At 40.6% G+C, this 17,808-nt stretch overlaps 1 protein-coding gene across 16 annotated transcripts in view; it reads right to left on the reverse strand.

Annotated features, from left to right (window-relative positions):
• Positions 1-17,808, reverse strand: part of LOC127552244 (zinc finger protein 420-like) — a 270,922-nt gene that overhangs the window by 125,449 nt on the left and 127,665 nt on the right. For 2 of the 16 annotated variants that reach the window (XM_051982813.1, XM_051982812.1), the window contains exon 6: positions 16,894-16,989. The exons of the other annotated variants lie outside the window; for them this stretch is intronic. In XM_051982813.1, coding sequence (XP_051838773.1) covers positions 16,894-16,989 — 96 coding nt within the window. The remainder of the gene's footprint in view (positions 1-16,893; positions 16,990-17,808) is intronic. 16 annotated transcript variants of the gene reach the window in all.

Consider the following 17,808-nt stretch of genomic DNA (forward strand, 5'->3'; position numbering starts at 1 on the left):
TGGCTGACTTTGCCCTGTGCTGTTCTTCTTCTTTAAAATAGAATGGTTCTCTGGGGGAGAGCAGGTTTCTCGGGGAGGTTTTCTGGAGGCAGCCTTAGTTTTCAGTTCAGATCAATAATCACCCAAATGCAGCCAGGTGCTAAAAGTTCTGATCTTTTACTGTCTCCAATATAGCCGGGTTAGTTTTTCTTAGAGGGCTATCTCTGCTTGGTTCTAAGAGCTCTTGCAGCTTTGTCCTTTGCTTCTGCCTCTGCTTTCTTCAGCCTCCAGCCAGCCAAGTGGAAAATGGAATGAATCTCTCTTGCCTTGGAGAGAGGGCTTGTGAGCTTCCTCCCAGAGTGCTCCTCTACGACCCCTTACAATGTTCCAAAGTAATTCACTAACTTGAAGCTAAGAGTCTCTTTTTATAGAGGATTTCCCAAAGGTTGACTCCTCCTTCTGGAGGCAGGGATTATGGGAGGTGTGAATTCGGATATCTCATACTAAACCCTGAAATCTCCCAAAGTGTGAACTCCAATGAGTACTTAAATACATTGGTGAGCTAGAGGATTTGCTAAGTACCTTGCTAAATTAGCACTTTGTAAGGATTCCAACATTGCCCCACTTTGTATGCTCTATTTTAATGACCTCATCCTATGTGTGAATCTTGTAGGACTATCTTAAGTACTAAGTTCACGAACTGAACGAGAGAACTATTGATCACCATGCTAAACCGGATATCCATTGTCTTATTGATTCCACTGAGAGAGCCCTTGTAAGAATCCTTGTTTCAAGTACAGAGTTCTGGCCCATAACACTCTAATGCCTCTCTTGATTCTTCCCCTGCACCTGATCTGTATAAATCCTTCTTCTGAGCTACCCACTTGCTGATGTCAATCATTTCCATGTAGGAAACAGAAACAATTTGCCCACTTGAAGCGCCTCACAGCTAACTTTGGATCTTGGCTTTGAAATGTTAAATTTCCTACTGAGCTCTGGTTTGCTGGATAGAAAGTCCTGAGAATCTGCACTTCTCATCCCTGGAGGATCCTTGGGTACGAGTCACACCCATCTCTCTCCTCTCTGGGGTGGGCTTTTATTTAGGGCCAGTTCTATGCCTCTAAGCCTGAAGCAGTTAGGGAAGATCAGTCTTCATTGTCACCATCACCTTCACCATCTCATTCTCGCTCTCTGTCTCTGTCTCTGTCCCTGTCTCTCTCACCTCATTAGAACAAAATGACCTTTTACACTTTTCCATGACTAAAATTTTGTTGACATTTGATCGCGGCAGCAGTTTAAGGGGTGGATATAAAAGTGAAGCCTTGAACTTTCGACTATATGAGTGCAGGGACTTGGAGCTACTGGACCATTTCCCAGAGCCCCAACTCACCTTGTCCATCAATGCTCCAACGGGCTCCATCATCAGCTCAGCCTCTGACCACGCCTGCCTTGCACAGGGACGAAGAGTCCTTTTCCTGTTCTGGATCACTTTGGGAAGGTCTGCTTGCCTTTTGCACACACACTGGCTCTTGCATGTGGCTTCTCTCTTGCACAACTGCCCGTCCAGCTACAAACCAAAGGAGCTCTTTCCTTCATGTTGCCCATCTTATAGTGTGGGAATTGGTTACCTGGTTGCACCGGAGGGAAAGCGCCACAGAGGGAGCAGACTGTGACTGGCTCACTGAGAGATCTGCCACAGAAATGAGGATGGAGCTTTGGGGGCTGGGTATGACATCACCGCTGCTACAGAAGTGGGAGGAACTTCATCACTCCCTGATGCCTCTTTGGCCCCACAAGCCAAACCCCAGGCAGTGAATTAGGAAAAGGAACAAGGTTTCTTCTCAGGACCAGGCTTCTCTCTAGTGGCCGCTTCCGGCTGCCCCGGGCTGTGGCAGTAGTTAACAGTTCAGGGCCCAGTGCAGAAAACAGCATCCGTGCTCCCCAATGATCTGGCCGACCAAGCAGCCAAAACCACGGCTGTCTCTTCGCAGTGGGTGACAGAACAGCTCCCGTAGTAGAAGACCCCAGGGAACTGTCAGTAGGCCCCATGGCATGGCCTTAGCATACCTGGTTCTTGTCCCCCTTTCTCCAAGAAGACTAAAATGACATCATTTTGTTAGTGTGGAGCTGCAGTGTGTCCCACAGTGGCCGGTCAGACCACCAGGAGCTCCGAGTGCTCGGCCACAGGTTGGGCGCAGATATGTTCTGGCTGAATGTTGGAGCTAACTTCCCTAACTTTGGGCCTCTCATGTTGCCTTTAGGCGCACCATTCCATTTTGCTTGTAGAGCACAGCATCAGTTTTGCATCTGTCTTGCTTTTCAATAACAACCCCCCCAATCTCAAATACGACCTGAGCTCCATGGACTTGGAAAGAGAAAACCACCTGAGGAGTCAGGGAGGAGGCTGGAAAGATTGAGAGGATGGAGAGAGGGGTCAGACTTTGGGAGACTGGTGGATATTCTTATAGCAAATAAGAGAATCACTCCGAGTCTTGGGGATTTAGTGTTTCAAAAGGCTACTTGACTTTGGGTTGTTGGAGCTGTCACTCCTGGGGGAACTAGGGCTGAGAGGGATAGGAAAGCATGGAGACAGGGTTGAGATTTCTAGGAGAATGCTGAAGAAAAATAAAAGGAGAAAACGAGACAGTAAACATCAGGGGCCTATGTTTCCCACAATGGAGCAGTGTTTTCTTTTCTTTTTTTTTTTTTTTTTTTTTATAAATTTTATTTTAATTTAATAATAACTTCGCATTGACAGAATCCATGCCAGGATAATTTTTACACGACATTATCCCTTGCAATCACTTATGTTTCGTTTTTTCCCCTCCCTCCCTCCTCCCCCTCCCCCCCCAGGATGGCAAGCAGTCCTATATATGCTAAACATGTTGCAGTATATCCTAGATACAATACATATTTGCAGAACCGAACAGTTCTCTTGTTGCACAGGGAGAATTGGATTCAGAAGGTAAAAATAACTCGGGAAGAAAATAAAAAATGCAAATAGTTCACATTCATTTCCCAGTATTCCTTCTTTGGGTGTAGCTGTTTCTGTCCATCATTTCTCCAATGAAACTTAGTTAAGTCTCTTTGTCAGAGAAATCCACTTCCATCAGAATACATCCTCATACAATATTGTTGTCGAAGTGTATAATGATCTCCTGGTTCTGCTCATCTCACTTAGCATCAGTCCATGTAGGTCTCTCCAAGCCTCTCTGTATTCATCCTGCTGGTCATTCCTTACAGAGCAATAATATTCCATAACATTCATATACCACAATTTACCCAGCCATTCTCCAATTGATGGGCATCCATTCATTTTCCAGCTTCTAGCCACTACAAACAGGGCTGCTACAAACATTTTGGCACATACAGGTCCCCTTCCCTTTTTTAGTATTTCTTTGGGATATAAGCCCAATAGAAACACTGCTGGATCAAAGGGTATGCACAGTTTGATAACTTTTTGGGCATAATTCCAGATCGCTCTCCAGAATGGCTGGATTCGTTCACAACTCCACCAACAATGCATCAGTGTCCCCGTTTTCCCGCATCCCCTCCAACATTCATCATTATTTTTTCCTGTCATCTTAGCCAATCTGACAGGTGTGTAGTGGTATCTCAGAGTTGTCACAATTTGCATTTCTCTGATCAATAATGATGTGGAACACTCTTTCATATGAGTGGTAATAGTTTCAATCTCATCCTCTGAAAATTGTCTGTTCATATCCTTTGACCATTTATCAATTGGAGAATGGCTTGATTTTTTTATAAATTTGAGTCAGTTCTCTATATATTTTGGAAATGAGGCCTTTATCAGAACCTTTAATTGTGAAGATGTTTTCCCAGTTTGTTGCTTCCCTTCTAATCTTGTTTGCATTCATTCTGTTTGTACAAAGGCTTTTTAATTTGATATAATCAAAATTTTCTATTTTGTGATTGGTAATGGTCTCTAGTTCATCTTTGGTCACAAATTTCTTTCTCCTCCACAAGTCTGAGAGATAAACTATCCTATGTTCCTCTAATTTATTTATAATCTCGTTCTTTATGCCTAGGTCATGGACCCATTTTGATCTTATCTTGGTATGTGGTGTTAAGTGTGGGTCCTTGCCTAATTTCTGCCATACTAATTTCCAGTTATCCCAGCAGTTTTTATCAAATAATAAAATCTTATCCCAAAATTTAGAATCTTTGGGTTTGTCAAACACTAGATTGCTATAGTTGACTATTCTGTCTTGTGAACCTAACCTTTTCCACTGATCAACTAATCTATTTCTAAGCCAATACCAGATGGTTTTGGTGACTGCTGCTTTGTAATATAATTTTAGATCAGGTACAGCTAGACCACCTTCATTTGATTTTTTTTTCATTAATTCCCTTGAGATTCTCGACTTTTTATTGTTCCATATGAATTTTGTTGTTATTTTTTCTAAATCATTAAAATATTTTCTTGGAAGTCTGATTGGTATAGCACTAAATAAATAGATTAGTTTAGGGAGTATTGTCATCTTTATTATATTTGCTCGGCCTATCCAAGAGCACTTAATATTTTTCCAATTATTTAAGTCTGACTTTATTTGTGTGAAAACTTTTTTGTAATTTTGCTCATATAATTCCTGACTTTCCTTTGGTAGGTAGATTCCCAAATATTTTATGCTATCAACAGTTATTTTGAATGGAATTTCTCTTTGTATCTCTTGCTCTTGGATTTTGTTGGTGGCGTAGCAGTGTTTTCTCTGACCCAGTAGTGACACACAGTATTCTGAAAGGAAGACACCATGGAAAGGAGGAATCTGTGGCCTAGAAGCAATGGCAGAAATGACCTACAGGGCAGAGCTCAGAAGGTCACTTTGGAGGCTTTCACTGTCAGAAGTATACAGGGAAAAGACAGAGAGCAGAGGAAGAGAGGGGCTGGGAATCAGAGGATGAGAATCTAGAGAAATAGAAAAAGACCTTCTCATAGAAGGAATCTGATTGACTTCTATAGACTGATCTGTCCCCATGTTCTCTACCAAATTAATTTTTCTTTTTATTTTAATGCCTTTACATGTCTTCACAAATCTGGCAAAAACCAAACAGAATTTTCTACCAAACCCTTTCCATATTCATTACTTACAAAAGATTTCTTCCAGTGTGGCATAAGAGGTGCAATTAAAATTTCCCTTTTTCTAAAACCCTTTCCAAATTGGCTACATGTAAAGGGCTGGAACTCTGAAAAGGTATATTGGAATTTAAGAGAGCAGCGCACTTAAGGCTAATTTCCTACTCAACATATGATGATGGTTCTATAAACATAAGGTGATGTGATGGATCTCCTCATGATTGGCACTTGCTGAATGTGTTGAGATGAGGTAATCAGAGGCAAGGATTGGAGAGCAGAGGGAAAGGGTCAGAGCCTCTCTGCCAGAGCATGCTGAGGAGAGAGGACTTTACGCTCCAGACTCCAGGATTCGCTTTTGGCAAGCCCCGTGGCAGCTTGCCTGTGCCTTCACTTCTTCTCCTAAAGCCCAAGGACTTTGACTGATCCTAAGGTCCTACACAGAGCTAGTCTGGACATTATAGTTATATTCATAAGGTTTCTCCCCAGCATGGCTTCTCTGATGTACAGCAAGTGATTCCTTCTATCTAAAAGTCTTTCCACACTGGTTACATTCATAAGGTTTCTCTCATGAGTGATTCTCTGAAGTATGGTACGAGATTCCCTTTCAAAACAAGCCATTCTCCAAGTGATAAATGGTCAAAAGATAAGAACAGAGAATTTTCAGATAAAGAAATTGAAACTATTTCTCTCCATATGAAAAGATCCTCCAAGTCATTAATCAGAGCAATGCAAATTAAGACATCTCTGAGATACCACTAAACACCTGTCAGATTGGGTAGGATGACAGGAAAAGATAATACTGAATGTTGGAGGGGATGTGGGAAAACTGGGACATTGATACATTGTTGGTGGAATTGTGAATGGATCCAACCATTCTGGAGAGGAATTTGGAATTATGCTCAAAAAGTTATCAAACTGTGCATACCCTTTGACCCAGCAGTGTTTCTACTGCTTAGTCCTCAAAGAGATACTAAAGAAGGGAAAGGGACCCACATGTGCCAAAATGTTTGTGGCCGCCCTGTTTGTAGTGGCTAGAAGCTGGAAACTGACTGGATGCCCATCAACTGGAGAATGGCTGAATAAGTTGTGGTATAAGAATGTTAATGGAATATTATTGTTCTGTAAGAAATGACCAGCAGGAGGATTTCAGAAAGGCTTGGAGAGACTTACATGAACTGATGCTGCGTGAAATGAGCAGGACCAGGAGATCATTATATAGTTCAAAATAATACTACATGATGAGCAATTCTGATGGATTGATCTTCAACAATGAGAAATCAGTTCCATTTGTTCAATAATGAAGAGAACCAGCTATACCCAGCAAAAGAAATGTGGGAAATGAGTGTGAAACACAACATAGCATTTCCAATCCCTGTCTTTGTCTGCTTGCATTTTTGATTTCCTTCTCAGGTTAATTTTACCTTATTTCTAAGTCTGATTTTTCTTGTGCAGCAAAATAACTATATGTATATGTATATATATATACATACATATTGTATTTAACATATACTTTAACATATTTAACATGTATTGGTCTACCTGTCATCTAGGGGAGGGGATGGAGGAAGGAGGGGAAAAGTTGGAACACAAGGTTTTGAAAGGATCAATGCTGAAAAAATTACCCATGCATATATCTTGTAAATAAAAAGCTATAAAGAAAAAAGAGAGAGAAATTCCCTTTCTGTAAAATGCTCTTCATTATAGTTACATTCATAAGGTTTGTCCTCAGTGTAGTTTCTCTAATGTATAGTGAGAACTCCCTTATATCAAAAAGTCTTTCCACAGTGGTTCCATTAATAAGGTTTCTCTCATGAGTAGATTCTCTGATGTACAGTAAGAGATTCCTTTTGGGTAAAACCCTTTCCACTTTGGTTACATTCATAAGGTTTCTCCCCAGTGTGGATATTCTCATGTGTAGCACAGATTTCTCTCCAAGTGAAGTCACAGGGATTTATGGATAGTGGCCTGTGAGGTTTTCCACAGAAAAGCTTTTCTCCTCAGTAATGTCTTTCATTTCAAGTCTGATCTCTTGTTCTGAAAAAAAAAACGATAAGATACAATACAAACCAGAACAAATAATAAAATAAATATACACCCATAAATATTTATATTCCCTTCCCTTTATTAGTAAAAAAAAAATTTTTTTTTATCTTAGCTGAGTCATTTGGGGTTAAGTGACTTGCTCAGGTCACACAACTAGGAAGTGTTAAGCATCTGAGGCCAAATTTGAACTCGGGTCCTCCTGCCTTCACGGCTGGTGCTTTATCCCCTGGACACTGAGCTGCCCCAAAGATTTGATTTCTAATGAGCTTCATGCACAAAATCATTGGATTCTCACAGTGAACCTGGGACAACACAGAAAGTATTTTCATTCACATGATGGGCACAACTCAGGCATTCAGTTCAGAAGGTTGAGTGACTTGACCCAAATCCCAGCAGCCCTGAATATTACACCCCATGAATGGGCAGCCTCTGCCTATAGTATCTGATGAATTATCTTCATTCTCAATTTTTCCCTTTCCCATTCCTTTTTTGCACAATCAAGTTATCAACTTTCATTTTTTTCCTGATACATTATTTGAATACTAACCCTGTTGAGGTTTTTAATTATTTTATCTGAGGTATATGTGATTTTGTTCTAATGCTTTTCTTCTTTCAAATAATCACTGCTTATTTGTTTTTTAAAATTTATTATCACATGCCCCTATATATTCTTTAATAAACCCAATTTTTAAAAATTGCAGGAAATCACACACACACACACATGAGAATATGAGTCTCATCCAGAAAACAGAGTTAATCATTCTGAGGCATGGAAGGACAGAGCATGCTATTGCACCCTTCCTTTTTAGAAATTCAAAAACTCCTTGAAGGATTGAGACAATGATCTAAGGGATTTGAATCAAAAAATGTGTCAGTGCGGGGTTAAGTGGTAAATTCTCCCTTGGAAAACAAGCATGTGCACACATGCAGCTTAACAACCCTTTCTCAGTGATTTCAAATGACCATGATCAGGAACTTCAGGACAGGAGAGACATTCATTCCATCTTCCACCTCCCTGGTGGCCTGTTTTTCTGTCTCTCTCTGATGGACAAAGGGAATGCGGCAAACAAACATCGGGGAATTGTTAGGGGACAGATAATTACCCGAGAGCCTCCACCGCTGTGGATCACAGCATCTGAAGGAGTTACAGGGCAGCCTTTGCCAACACAGGTATTGGTGATTGGGAATGAGATAAATTGGAGGCAGAGAGAAGAGGAGGGAAGTCAGCCACCACAGAGGTGGGAGAGGGAATGAATGTCTCTCCTCCTGTCCTTGTTGGTTCTCATATACTCTATTATAATTACATCATTGTAGGTGTCAATCTTGTAGAACTATGTTAAGGACTAAGTACATGTACTGAACAAGAGAACTCACATCTAAACTAGGTAGCCATTGTCTTATCAGTTCGTCTGAGTTAACATCTTGTTTCAATTATGCTTCTCCATAGTTCTGGCTCATTACAATTCTATATACTATATATAAAGTAGAGCTAACTATAACTACCTGGTCATTTTGCTAAACTCCTTTATGCTTCTAGGCTGCCATTCAATGTAATAACCTGTTATGTTCCTTTAATGGGGTCTTCCCAATTCTTCTCTTGGGTAACCCTATTTAACTTTCAGCACTATTTCACATTTCCCTGGCTGGTTCTTAATTTCCTCTCCATTGTTTCTATAACCTGTTCTCCTAAATAAGTTACCTTTTGGTAAGGAGAATGGCCTTTGTGAACTTGGGACATGTTTGGTTCTAACTAGGAAGGGCTACCCTGACCTCCTCATGGTCATTGTGTAATCCACATTTCAGCTTTACTTTTCTGTATTTGTTCACTTCTGAAAAACTGAGGAATTTATTGTTCTTTTATACTTTTTGAGATTGCCATGGATTGCTGAATCTTTCTTTTTCTTGAGGGAGAACTTCTTCATCCATAGGATAAGTTTTCAGTAAAGGAAGGAAGTCCTGATGGATGACTCATCTCTGATTGATTCCTTAACTCACACCCAAGAGAAGATATTGTAAATCTTTCCTTCACAAGTCTCTCACAGCCCCCCTTTACCCATGTGAGGGGGTGTTAATGCATTCCCAACCTTCTCTTAAAGAGAAAGCCCAGCTATCTCCTCATAATTCACTGGCTCTCCTCCTTTGGGACTTAGATTCTATTCTGACTGGCTCTCCACAAGTCCCTGAATCAAGAGGCTCCTTCCCACCCAGACCTCTTTCCCTATTTCTTGGGCCTCTGGATTTCTTTTGATCGTTGCCAAGATGCAGGAATAGAATACTGAAATTCTGGCATGGAAACTCTTCCCAAAGAAAGAGAAGAGAGAATAGACAGGAAATAAAAATATACAAAACTGAATGAGAGCCCAGAGGAAATGAAATAAAGAATTAACAGTTGAAAAATCTGCTCTTGCTGAAGGAAGTGTACTGAAGGGAAATACACACCAGGGACATAGAAAAGCAAAGGATGGGAGCTCTCAGGGAAGGAGACTGGTTAAAAATAATGGACAGGCTCAGGAAAGAAATGGACAAAGAGAACTGGTCACTTCTGGACAAGAAAATGAAAATACAATGGAAATAAGCCCCAGCTCACCCACAGTGTTCCAAACACCAAATCTGGGATCCAAAAACCAAACCCATGGCTACAAACTACCAGGATGCTAGTAGTCACCTTTAATACAAAGTCCTACCAGTCTTGAGGAGAAAGACCTTCTCATGCCTTGGAACTGACTGACTTTGCAATAATGCCAGACCAATGCAAACCAAGGAGATAAGGGCAAGGGACAGAACAATGGGTTCCAGAGAGCACAGGAGCTGAGATAGACCCAGGGTGACTTAGCTGCAGAGGGAAGCTTAACAAAAAGGGACAAAAAGGGGGCATGCTGTGGTAAAGAGGGGCCTGAGTTCCAGTAAGAAGGCAGAGAAGTGGTCAGATAGGGAGGGAGAAAGCCAAGTACTACAAACTAAGATAAGAGAGTACCCTGGAGGAGAGAGAGTCATCAGCAATGTCAAAGGCTGGAGAACAATCAAGAAAATGGGGGATTGAACTCCATGGACTTGGAAAGAGAAGACCACCTAAGGGGTCAGGCAGGAAACTGGAAAGAATGAGAAGGTGGAGAGAGGAAGGGAGCCAGACTTTGGGGGATTGGTGGATATTCTTATAGGAAATAGATATCACCCTGAGTCTTGGGGATTTGGTGCCTGAAAAGGCTACTTTGAGTTAAGGGAGCTGTCACTCATGAGGGGAACTAGCACTGGGAGGAGCAGGAGAGCATGGAGACAGGGTTGAGATTACTAGGAGAATGCTGAAAAAAATTAAAAGGAGAAAGAGATGGTAAATATCAGGGAGCAAAGTTCCCCACAATGGAACAGCATTCTCTCTGACCTTGCATTGACACACAGTTTTCTGAAAGGAAGACACCATGGGAAGGAGGAATCTATGGGACTGGCCTAGAATCAGTGGCAGAAATGACCTACATGGAAGAGCTGAGAAGGCCATCTTGGGAGCTTTGACTGTAGGAAGTGTATAGGGAAAAGAAAGAGACCACAGGAAGAAAGAGGCTACAGATCAGAGAATGAGAATCTAGGAAAGGCAAAAAGGGAAAAGGGAGAGTGGGGAGAAGAGCAATCCTTATGCGAAGGGGAAGAAAAATGAAGGAAATCCAAAAACCAATGAACTGGACTGGCTAAAGGGCAAGAGAACAAGGGAAAGCTACAAGAGAATTTAAAGGGAAAGGGGGAATAAAGAAATGTAAATTGAGATGAAAGCAGAAGAGATGAATTAATCTCTGAGGAAACTAGAGGCAAAAGACATATTTATGGCATCTTCTAAATATGAAACATTTAAAAAATAGCCAGGCCAAAGGAATAGAAATCTTAGAATCTACTATGGCAAACCTCCTGAAAGAAAAAAAGAAAGAAAGAGAATAGTGAGGGAAAGGAAATACTCAAAAAGGAAAGGGCAGCCTAGAAGAAGTGAAGTAAAAAAAAAAGAACATTAAAAAAAAATTGGACCCTTGCTGAAATAAAGTGCATTTTATTCTAAGATAGCAACCCTAAGGATCATGGATCTCCCAGAAACACATAACTGGAGGGAAAATGGACTTAAGTATGAAGAAAACAATTGAAGAGAAATGAGCAGAACTCCAAACAGAGAAAAACTGAAATTACAAAGTAAAGTATTCAGAGATCACCTACAGAAAAACAAAACAAAACCAAATAACCTATGGTTGCTGAGTCCAAAGCTGGGAGCAGTTATATTGAACAATTCAATTCAGAAGCACAAAGCCCTACGAGTCATGAGAAGAAAGACCTTCTCAAACAAGGGATCTGGCTGACTTCTCAAGGCTGATCTCTCCCAGTATTCTCTACCAAATTCATTTTCCTATTTGTTTTAATACCTTTACATTTCTTCACAAATCTGGCAAGAACCAACCAGATTTTTCTACAAAACCCTTTCCATATTCATTACTTACAGAAGATTTCCCTCCAGTGTGGATTTTCTGATGTCCAGTAAGACTTCTCTGGAATCTAAAAGTTTCCACATTGGTTACATTCATAAGGATTTTCCTCAGTGTGGATTCTCTTATGGATAATAAGACAGTCCTTTCATGTAAACGCCTTTCCACAGTGGTTGCAATCATAAGCTTTCTCTCCAGTGTGGATTGTCTCTTCTCTAATAAGATGTCCCTTGCTTCTATAACCTTTTCCACATTGGTTACATTCATGAGGTTTGTTGTCAGTTTGAATTTTCTCTTGCGTAACACAGATTTCTCTCCAAGTGAAGTCGCAGGGACTTATGGATGGTGGCATATGAGGTTCTACCACAGAAAGGCTTATCTTCTCAGTAGTGTCCTTCATTTCAATGCTGATCTCTCGCTCTGAAAAAACCAACAACAAACAGTAAAATAGACAGTATACACACATTGATATCTTCTTCCCTCCACCAAATGAATACAAATTGTTATTTTTTATTTGCAAAGCCAAAAGAGAAAAATCTTATTTCTTTTTTGTTTTTTACAAAACATTATTTTCAAAAAATATGCATAATTTTCAACATTTATCCCTACAATACCTTGTGTTCCAATTTTTTTCTCCCTTCCTTCCCCGACTCCCTCCTCTATATTGCAAGTAATCAAATGCATGTTAAAAATGTACAATTCTTCTATACATACTTCCACAATTTTTATGTTGCACAAGAAAAATCAGTTCACAAAAGAAAAACAATGAGAAAGAAAACCAAATGCAAGCAAACCACCAAAAAGGTGAAACACTAGGTTGCGTTGCTTTCTCAAGCCCCATAGTCCTCTCACCACTACAGAAAAGGCAGCTACAAACATTTTTGCACATCTGAAAGGCCTTTTCCTTTCTTTAAGATCTCTTTGGGATACAGGTTTAGTAGAGACACTGCTGGATCAAAGGGTATGCACAATGTGATAGCTCTTCAGGCATAGTTCCATATTGTTCTCCAGAATGACTGGATCAATTCACAACTCCACCAACAATGTATTAGTGTCCCAGTTTTTCCCCATTCACTTCAACATACATCATTATCTATTCCTGTCATGTTAACCAATCTGAAAGATCTGGTACCTCAGCATTGTTTTAATTTACTTTTCTCTGACTAATAGAGATTTAGAGTATTTTTTCATAGGACTAGAAATGATTTTTATTTTTTCATCTGAAAATTGTCTGTTTAAATCCTTTGACCATTTCTCAATTGGAGAATGGCTTGCATTCTTATAAATTTGAGGCAGTTCCAAGACAAAAGTCTTCAATGGGCAGAATCAATCACTTAAAAATCCAGTAGCTCACATCCCAAGAATGATTTAATTTCTAATGACCTTCAGGCACAAATACATTGGATTCTCACAGTAGTCCTGGGACAACACAGAAAGAACCTTCATTCTCGCTACTTGTACACCTCAGGCCACCAGCTCAGAGGGATTGAGTGACTTGACCCAAATCCCAGCAGCTGTGCCTGGAATTCATACTCTGTGAATGGCCAGCCTCTGCTTACACTATTTTACAAATTATAAAATTTTTCCTGTTCTCTTTCATTGTCTGTATTTTTAAGTGATCATTTTCAATTTTATTTTATTTTTTCTGATAGATTATTCTCATACTAAAAATGGTTTATTTTTTTGGGGGGGTTCCTATTTTATCTGAGGCACATGTGATTTTTGTCTGATGCTTTACTTCTTTGAGATAATCATTGCTTGTTTATTTTTAAAAATTTATCATTACATTGCCCTCCATTCTTTTAACAAACACAATTTTTAAAAAATTCAGGAAATCATCCACATCTGAAAATATGAGTCTCCTCCTGAAAATGTAGTTAAACATTCTGTGACATGGAAGGACAGAGCATGCTATTGCACTCTTTCCCTTTAGAAATTCAAAAATCACTTGAAGGATTGAGATGATGATCGAAGGGATTTCATCCAAAAATTTGTCAGTGCTGTATTAAGTGGAAAATTATCCTCTGAGACAACAAGTTTGTCCATATATCCATCTTAACAACTCTTTCTCAGTGACTTCAAGCTACCTGTACAGGAACACGCAGCGTTTGGGGTTCATAGGGTGCTTCCATCAAACCCTGATGCCTTCTAGTGCAACAGAATCATCCAGATTCTGAGTTTGACATCAAATTATTTCTAGAATTACAGGAAGGTTGGACATTCATGAACAAAGGGGCATGGGCCTGCAAAGACCCTCAGTGGCTCTCTCCCTGCACGAGAGCAGTTCCCTCATTGCTGGGTTCCCTTGTGATCACATCTCCTCAAACCTGTAATCACCCGATCATGATAGTCCCTGGTTCTGCACTCTTGCCCCAGGGCTGGCAGCCTACTTGAAAACCAGTCACTAGGAATCCCCAGTAGAGGCCATCCTGAAATCACCATGGGAGACCACAACCCTTCCACAAAAAGAGCCCTAAGGAGCTTATATCCCAAAGAAATACTAAAGAAGGGAAAGGGACCTATATGTGCCAAAATGTTTGTGGCAGCCCTGTTTGTAGGGCCTAGAAACTGGAAAATGAATGGATGCCCATCAATTAGAGAATGGCTGGTTAAATTGTGGTATATGAATGTTATGGAATATTATTGTTTTGTAAGAAATGACCAGCAGGATGAATACAGAGAGGTTTGGAGAGACTTACATGAACTGATGCTAAGTGAAATGAGCAGAACCAGGAGATCATTATATACCTCAACAACGATACTGTATGAGGATGTATTCTGATGGAAGTGGATTTCTTTGACAAAGAGATCTAACTCAATTTCAATTGATAAATGATGGACAGAAGCAGCTGTAATGGGCTGAGGCTTGAGTTGATGCACTGAGGTCCCAAGCACATGAGGCTAAATAGTAATTGGACCATACTCTATTAATATATATGCTTGGAGAAAGAATAGCCCCCGCCTACTCTTTGTGCAAGTCCTGATGTGTTGTATAGGAAATGACGATTCTGGTGGGTGGAGGCAGGGGAGTGAAAAAGGAAGGGGAGGAGAGCTCAGCACTCACTTGCTCTGCTAGCTGGCTTCCTGTTGCAGCTGCCCATATTGCTATCGCAATCCTTCTTGCCCATATTGCTATCGCAATCTTTTTTCACCTCTTCACTTGAATAAAGACTCAAGATTTTTCCCTTAACCTGAGTTCCTGACTCCGACTGATTTTAAATACGCGATCATTACAATTGGCGCCCAATCCTCAAAGAAGGGGAGGAGATGGCTCAGTGGGTAGAGCACCAGCCCTGAAGTCAGGAAGACCTGAGTTCAAATCCAGCTTTAGACACTTAACAATTCCTGGTGACCATGGACAAGCCACTTAACCCCAACTGCCTCAGCAAAAAGCAAAAAAACAAAGAAGAGAAACAAACAGAATCCTAATCAGCAAAAAGCAAAAAGAAGAAGAGAAACAAACAGCTAGCAGAGAGAGAGGTATGAGCTCTCCTCCCCTTCCTTTTTCACTCCCCTGCCTCCACCCACCAGAATCGTCATTTCCTATACAACACATCAGGACTTGCACAAAGAGTAGGCGGGGGCCATTCTTTCTCCAAGCTTATAGATTAATAGAGTATGGCCCAATTACTATTTAGTCTCATGTGCTTGGGACCTCAGTGCATCAACTCAAGCCTCAGCCCATTACAAGCAGCTACACCCAAAGAAAGAACACTGGGAAATGAATGTAAACTATTTGCATTTTTGTTTTTCTTCCCAGGTTATTTTTACCTTCTGAATCCAATTGTCCCTGTGCAACAAGAGAACTGTTCGGTTCTGCAAACATATATTGTATCTAGGATATACTGTAACCTATTTAACATGTATAGGACTGCTTGCCATCTGGGGGAGGGGGTGGAGGGAAGGAGGGGAAAAATCAGAACAGAAATGAGTGCAAGGAATAATGTTGTAAAAAATTACCCTGGCATGGATTCTGTCAATAAAAAGTTATTATTAAAAAAAAAAAATGCCCTAAAGAGCCACTCACTGACATGCTGAGGTAGTCTTTTAATTGGAACTTATCTTTTATTCACGTTTCTCTTCTTCCATATGGCAGTTTCTCAAAGGATTTGGTTGGCAACGTGGGTTAAATGTCCAGTAGAGTGTCAGGGAGATAAGCTACTTTACCATTGTTAAAAAAAAATCTGAAGATATTCTGTCCTTTCAAATGATACTTTTGTGAATTAAACATTAAAAAAACCAAAAAAAAAAACCATAATGTAATATCTGAAACTGAGGTGGAGTACATTTGCTATTTAAAGCTATACTTGTCATGTGCCAATGGAAACAAAGGTCAATTTAACAATAATTAGCAAGTAATTTCAACTGATTACCATTTAAAGAAATGACACTGCACCTCTAAACGGAAGCTTGTTCACCTCTCCTTCCATTGTCCACCTCATACACGTGTGACCCTTTGCATCACATCTGTTTCAGAATCAGAATAGAGCTGAGGGTACAAGGGCAAAAGTGTGAACAGGGCTTTCAATCAGCAAGACCTGAGTGTTCATCCCACCTCAGTAACTTGCTAGTCAACTTACAAGATCTCTGTCTGCCACAGTTTTTTTATCTAAAAAAAGGGCACAATAATGGCACCCAAGTCTTAGGGTTCTCATGATGATAAAATGAGACAATACTGGCACATTGCATGTCACAGCAGATGCTGTACAAATGCTAGGGATGGTATTTCATTCTGACCATTATCTCCCCAATTTTATTCTCCTTCTGAAACCATCATTACCTTAATTACTTAGTGACTTAAAGAGGAACTAAATTGATCCAATTTATATGACCCACAGAGGGTTTTTGCAGACTTACTGGTGTACTGTCTGCCCCAGCGGTCTGTGACATCCAGAAGAGCAGGGGAAGTCCCTCGCCTCTCTTTATGTTCCTGGGGCACAGCCCAGGGCCTGGCTGATAGCAGGCACTTAAAAGTTTGCTGACTTGGAGAAGTTCTAAGAACTGGCTCATCTGGGATAATCTGATCCCCTTTTGGCACTTTCAGGAGAATTCCATTGCCCCAAAATGCCAACAATGATTTCTTATAGGATCCCAGATGATCATTGGAAGCAATCTACAAGTCCATGAAGTGCCTCCCACTTATTTTATAAATGGGAAACTGAGATTCAGTGACTGGCAGAAGAGAGTCTGAGAAAGATCTTCCTAAAAAATATCTGAAAAAGAATTCCAAGGCTGGTCTTTCTCCCCCAAACCCCGAATTTTCTTCAGGGTATCTCCTAGAAGTCACTAGTACTGCTCATATCCTGCTGTCACCTCACTCACCTGGAGAGCTGCTCCTCAGGCCTTCTTGGTCCAGCATCCAGGGTACTTGTCTTTGCTTAAAATACGAGATCACATCTTCTCTGGGAACTGGAAGCCCTGGACATAGAAATCAGGGAGGGATGAAGAGAGAAGCTTGAAACTGAGTTTTCTTTAGGGAATGGGGAGAGGATCCAGAGCTGCTCCATTGAGATTCAGCTCATTATAGTGAAATAGGAGTCTGTGGTCACCCACTAATGCTTGTAATGCAAAAAATCTATGATAAAGTTTGTCCCATTACTCTGTTGTACACCTTTTTTGGAGAAACAGTCAAATGCTCTTCCCCGCTCCCCCTCCTGTTGTCCTATTAGGTTCCATTCTGGCAGAGGATTCTAAGCCCACACCTGCATAAAAAGTGTTACTGGGCCTGAAGTAATATTATGCCATACATGCTTCTATCAGTTCTTTATCTGGAACCAAATCACTTCTTTCTTCACTTGTTCTTTTTCATTAATTTGGGTATCTAGAACTGCCAAAGTATCTTATTTCCTGGAAGTTTTTTCTTAAACAAAAAATTTTTTAATTGTTTGTATCGTAAAGAAAGCATAAGGCACAGCACCTGGCAAACAACATCTGGAAAGAAATGCTGGTTCCCTTCCTTTCCTTTCGCACCACTGGTGCTAGAATGTGAGGGCAATAGGAAGGAAGATTGTAATGGGCTGAGGCTTGAGTTGATGCACTGAGGTCCCAAGCACATGAGGCTAAATAGTAATTGGACCATACTCTATTAATATATAACCTTGGAGAAAGAATGGCCCCCACCCACTCTTTGTGCAAGTCCTGATGTGTTGTATAGGAAATGACAATTCTGGTGGGTGGAGGCAGGGGAGTGAAAAAGGAAGGGGAGGAGAGCTCAGACCTCTCTCTCTCTCTCTGCTA

This window comes from Antechinus flavipes, chromosome 2 (genome assembly GCF_016432865.1).
Source record: "Antechinus flavipes isolate AdamAnt ecotype Samford, QLD, Australia chromosome 2, AdamAnt_v2, whole genome shotgun sequence".
Classification (NCBI taxonomy): Eukaryota; Metazoa; Chordata; class Mammalia; order Dasyuromorphia; family Dasyuridae; genus Antechinus; species Antechinus flavipes.